At 37.2% G+C, this 5,857-nt stretch overlaps 1 protein-coding gene across 1 annotated transcript in view; it reads right to left on the reverse strand.

The window, feature by feature from the left end:
* Nucleotides 1–5,519, reverse strand: part of Zeb2 (zinc finger E-box binding homeobox 2) — a 67,241-nt gene extending 61,722 nt beyond the window's left edge. The window contains exons 1-2 of the mRNA XM_015479152.2: nt 5,386–5,519; nt 4,550–4,643 (exon numbers count right to left, since the gene is read on the reverse strand). Coding sequence (XP_015334638.2) covers nt 4,550–4,643; nt 5,386–5,519 — 228 coding nt within the window. The remainder of the gene's footprint in view (nt 1–4,549; nt 4,644–5,385) is intronic.
* Between the last annotated feature and the right edge of the window lie 338 nt (nt 5,520–5,857).

Consider the following 5,857-nt stretch of genomic DNA (forward strand, 5'->3'; position numbering starts at 1 on the left):
ATATGGGTGTGCCTGCCTACACTATCGCAGCAACACACACACACACACACACACACACAATGCTAAATCTGCCTCCAATTAACCAAAAGCACAATTTTGCCCTGACAGGGAAGATTTCATTTGGTCCACATATGACTAGGGAGCCGATTTCATTTCCTGTAAAAAACCCCCTCAAACGCTGCAAAGTTACCTGACTCAGCTGCTTGTAGAAATCAAATTCAGTCAGAGATAACAGCTAATCATTTGTCACAGTAAGAAGCAATTCCCTGAAATCGGAAGGGAAAACCTGCCGCTTCAATCCGCAGGTCTGTCAGATTGCTAGAAATTACATTCTGCTCTGACTAACCTCTGCACTTGGATTGCTAACAACAAGCAGTCTGCTCTATCAAAGGAGAATATCATACAACCAGGAACCGCTTTTGATTCGTTCTGTTCCAATAACCTGAGAAAAGTTTATGGACATGCCTTGCTGCCTGGACCTCAATTTTCACCGACCTGCACACTGTTTTGAATTTATAGCGCTACAGCTCCATAGTAATATAGGTAAAATTTACAGGCCGACTATCTGCTTCTTCATTGAAAGAAAATTAAGAGTTGATTTTATAACCACACAACTGATATTTGCTTTCTGATACTTTGAGGAAGCACACAGTTTGGAAGTTTCAATTAAAATGCCAAAAGAGAAAAAAGCAAATTGATTAACTCTCAAAATACAATTTATATTTTTTAGCAATGCTTCCCAGGAGGGAATTAACTTTATACTCTCCTATGTAAACACTATTTGTGTAGCATACTGTAAGTTTAATAAAAATGACGGATCACCTCTCTATTAGATTTACAATTTGCATAGAGGTAGTGAAAATGGAATTTTGGTCAAAATGTTTCTCTCTCTCTCTCTCATCCCCTGTGCAATAGTGCGTACAGCGTTGGACAAAGGTAAGTTTAATAGCTTACCAAATCCTAGAAAGCCATTATTATTACTGAAAGTATTTTTTAAGGTAGCTTACTAACACCCTAAAAGTTACTGCTTTGAGTTAGAATCACAGGATCTTTTAAGGAAAACAAAAAAACAGAGAGGCATATTTTGCAAGCAATATTCAACCAAATACTCTTCTTTAACTCTGAGCAGATTTACGGTGGACACGTACAGTGCAACTCTTTTATGTAACTTAAAAGGTGGAGAAGTCAGAGAGCCCGTGTCTAAGGAGTCTGTCTCCAATACTGAGTCTACCCCAAGTTTGTTCCATTGTTTTTTTAAAGCATTTTATTTTCCACAGTGGGAATCAGCTGAGGATAGAGTATGAGCAGTGACTCCGAATTTCCTTTGCTTTTGTCAAACTGTGTCACAACCGTAAAGTTATTTTAACAGAGTTTATTTGCCTAGGCATTTCCTTTCTCTTGTAGTAGTGTAAGAGAAAAGGAAACAACAATTTAAAATGTAAGTACAGTTGAGTGGAAATGAGGGACTGTTCCAGCACCGATCATAAGCAGACAATTCAATGATCAGTATGTGGGATTTTTAAGCTTTAAAAATATACCCATAAATCCCTTTTTGGCTTCTTTCATTTCAATTTTCTTCAAGTAACTACATTGGGAATTAGACAAGTTTGAAAGATCTGATTTCTTTCTTTCTTGAACCAATCCTGATTGCTTCTATCATGATTAATACTGGCTCAAATGGGAAACTTTTGCAAATTCTTCAAAATATAGTATATTTTCGGTGTTTCAAAAGTTCATCCCGTACATCCCATCACAATAATTCACACCATTAATGTGTTCGGTGGGATCATTCAATAGATTTCTTGAGGTAACTCCAAGAAACTCTCCTTCCTTGGTCAAAAAGAATCCCCTTGGTCTTCAATCTGGCTCTTGTAGGCCATGAGTACAGTGGCCAGGGCTTAAGCCCCAGTACTGTACAAGTATGCAAACAAGCAGATTTCACAATCAGATGCCACTGAGATGTAGGCTCCCTGTGCCAGACTCTCATTGCTGACCGCTCTCTCATCTTAGGCCAGCTTAGGGATCTGAGAACCCACTGCAGTTAGAAAGAAGTCACCTGACTGTGAAGAGTCCCTCCTGTCTATTTTCAACCACTCCAGCTCTCACAGTCACCATGAGTCAGGATTCCTCACCACAGTCTTGGCCAGCAGCACATCACCCACAAAGGGGTGCATTTACCTCTCCCAGGAGAAAAGCATGTAGAGAACATGAACTATTGGCCCCTCTATTTCTAGAGTCTCATGTGCCTTAAAACCCCTTTCTTCTAAGTTTAAGAAGATAACTTGATGATATAGTAAGACCTGGATGTATGTATTAACCAGGCTATAGCAGTGCCTGTCCATAGACATTATTCACTTGATCTTCAGAATAACCTTTTCAAAGCAGGAGCAGTTATTACCATGACTTTATAGATGAGTAAACAGAGATGAAGACATTTTAACTAACTTCCTCCCCAAATTACCTAATGTTAGAAACTGGACCTGATTCCTGACTCCAGATCCTACCTCTAGGGTCCAGCTATGTTCCTTCCAAAACCTCTGGTGCACAAATCTAAGCACACAAAAGTTAAAAAAAATATATATATATATATATATTTATATTTATATATATATATATATTTATTTATTTATAATTATTTAGCATAGTATGGTAGTGTAAGTATAATATCCTTGCTTGTCTGATTCAGCAGAAACAACTATGCAGGAGAGAGATAGGAGGAGGGGCAAGGTCAAGAGCCAACTGCATTGGAATCTGGAGGAAAAGCAAAAGAGCACCTGTCTGCAGCATGTTAAACAAGTACCTAATGGAATAAGTGACAGCCATCATTTGGGGAGAGAATCTGTTTTTATCTTGCTTGAGGGTTTTAAACACTTTTGTATTTTTTTCATAAAAATTCACCAAAGTTGCATACCTATTCTCTACCATATTTACTCCTATCTTCCAATTTTTATAAATATGAAATTCAAATAAGTTCTAGAAATGAATCGACAACTCATGTTAGTCACTCTTTCTGTTGACATTTTTTTTCCTGTCCCAAATAATGCTTCTTTCAGGATATGAGGTTAGATATTTAATTAAAAATTTAATTATTTCCTCAGTCAAGAGTATGTAATTGGAGTCCTAATATTCAGACTAATTTAGAGATCAGATACGTAGTATGATAGATTCTGTAACATACGTGGAAATGGAGGACCTTTCTCTGGAGAAACTTGAACTTGGCCCTATATTGCCTATCTTCCTGGGTTATCTCATTGCTTCTTTAATGTTATCTATGTTATACACACATACCCGTCCATCACCACAACCACTACACATCACCACACAAAACTTCACACTTCTCAGATATTTTTATTTTCTATAGTTAAAGTAAAGAGAGAAAAAAAAGAGAGAATTAAAAATGTTCAGCAAATTTTTACAACATCTTAAAATTACTTGATGCTTTCATAACTGAAATATAAACTCTTGATGACTAGAAAGTGCGTGGAAGTTTTCCACAGTCTTTATGTTAGTTAGCAACAGGGGAAAAAACTGTAACCAGTGTCTTCAGAACACTCTCAGAGAGGGTTTGTGATTCTCACTAACTGGGGCAGTCTTGTTGGTATGGATTCATTACCACAGACTCACCTTGGGCAGGATAGAGTTGTACTGGATATTATGAAGTTTAGACTTAAAAAAAAATCATCATTTTGTAATTTTGTTCACATTTCAACGGACAGAAAACACAACAAATACTTATATTTTCTAAGAGAAAGAAAAAAAAATCCTCCCTGTTCTTCTGAAATTTAAGCAGGCAACCCTTAGAAGATCACTGGGAAAAGTCTGTATTTTCTCAGGTTTAACTAAATAATTTATGCATACTTTCACTTTGGCATGATGAAGCAATTTTAGCCTTTAAAACCCACAACTACTCAGGAGGGAAAAGGTCTGGTTCCTGCAACTTAAATAATTTAAACATCCAGGTGGAAATGCTTTCAGCAGTTTCCCTTTTTGAGACAAAGGAAGAAGACTTCAGAATTTTGTGATATCAAGGAAAAAAAATTGATAAAAGACATAACATCAGCTACATTTAATTTACAATGGAAATCATACAATATTTTTTGAATGATGGGGACCAGAACGAGGCATGAGGTGAAATGTCTGCTTGCCTGCTGTTTATAATAAATGGACAGATACCTAGAAAATAACGCGTGAGCATGGCCCTAAGCCAAATGTATATGTCCATAAATATAACATAAACAAAAAAGCATCTATAAAGGCCAGTATGACTCTACAACCTACATCAGCCCAGGCCCCAAGCACTAGGTGGCTATCAGATCTCAGAGGCAGCTACATTAAGATACATTGTGCTTTAATTTCTGGCATCTTGGGTTAGATAAATGTGTTTATCTTTTGGTATATAACTACATAGATTACAATTAATGAGAATGAAACAAAACATCATTTCTTTAGGACACAGCGCTACAATAAAAAGGACACATGGAACTACTAAATACTGGAGGAGGTTTTGAAATGTAGGTGTCCAATATGATTGGCCGTCTCTTAGACTGACATCAGATTGCAGAACTGCTATAGGGAAATTTCCTTCCTCTGGCAGGTCTGTAGTGACGTAGTTGTCAAAGAGTGTGGGATTTAGAACACAGCCCCTGCAGATTTAGAACACAGCTATAATCAGAAAGTTTTATGGGTTAAGAATGATTTCCTGCTGTCTTATAAACATTCCCAAAAAAGTATAGGGCACTTTGGGTTATAGTTTCTTGTGGGAGAAAAAAAAAAAAACACCCAAGAACTCATAAGATAAAGCACTGTCTTTTAAAAATCTTTATCACATCCAGATTTGCTGGCTACATAAACAAGAATATCAGCTAAGGTACAAAATAAGGAAACAGCTAAACAGAGTTGGTTCCCTTAGAATTGAGCATGTAAAAAAATCATACATAAAGGGTAAAAAGAAATGTTGCTATGGATGTATTCTTTAAAATGAGTACAGGCTTCATTTTTTTTTAAATACCTAGAAGACCATAGTTCTTCAATATTCATGGATTTTTAACACTCCAAAACTTTTGGCCCTGTGTATCATGGGTGTGCAACACACTAGGCCCCTCAAAGTAGGATGTGGAGAAAAATGTAAAGAAAGAAAGGCTACCCTCTGAGCCAACAGGAAAGGCTTAGCTGGGCCAGGGCAGCATGAAAGAGGGTTGCTGAAGCCCAAATGTCACATGCAGAACAAGGTCACTGTGCTAGGATGACTTCACTCTGAATGCGATGCTGACTCTGTTTTTGTTGTGGTGATACTCGTAAGGGCCACCTGAGTGACGTAGGCTAGAGACGTAGACTGGGGAAGAGAGATATTAAACCATGGTCACAGTGTGCTGTTAAGGAATTTACGAAACGTTATTTGTGATTGCTGTATAGAGCTTGAAGTTGACAGCTAAGGTGCAGAATGTGAACGGTGGCTCAGAAGACTGAAGTGGAGTGGGTAGTTGTTCTTTCATTTTCTTTTCCTTTTTTTGGTCATCCATTGACTTTAATTAAGCCCAGCCAGCCTCATAAGCATGGGAAACTTGGAGAACTTTTTTGTTTAAAGTGACCTTGTTCTCAGGATTTGCCCTACAACTCCTCTCAGCTCTGGTGCAAGGATGAATATTTGCATTCCTGCTCTGAATCTTAGAACGGGGCACCTGGCATAAAAAGAAAATTTTAATCTCATCTGAAGTATAACAATCAGAGTGCTGTATTTTAAGGGAAAAGAAACCTTTCTGTAATCCTGCTGGTTATACTTCTTAACTGTATTATTTTAAGTCAATTAATTCAAATTTAAAAATAATGAAATTACTAGCAGAGACTCTAAACTTCTTTT

This window comes from Marmota marmota, unplaced genomic scaffold, assembly GCF_001458135.2.
Source record: "Marmota marmota marmota unplaced genomic scaffold, marMar, whole genome shotgun sequence".
NCBI lineage: Eukaryota > Metazoa > Chordata > Mammalia > Rodentia > Sciuridae > Marmota > Marmota marmota.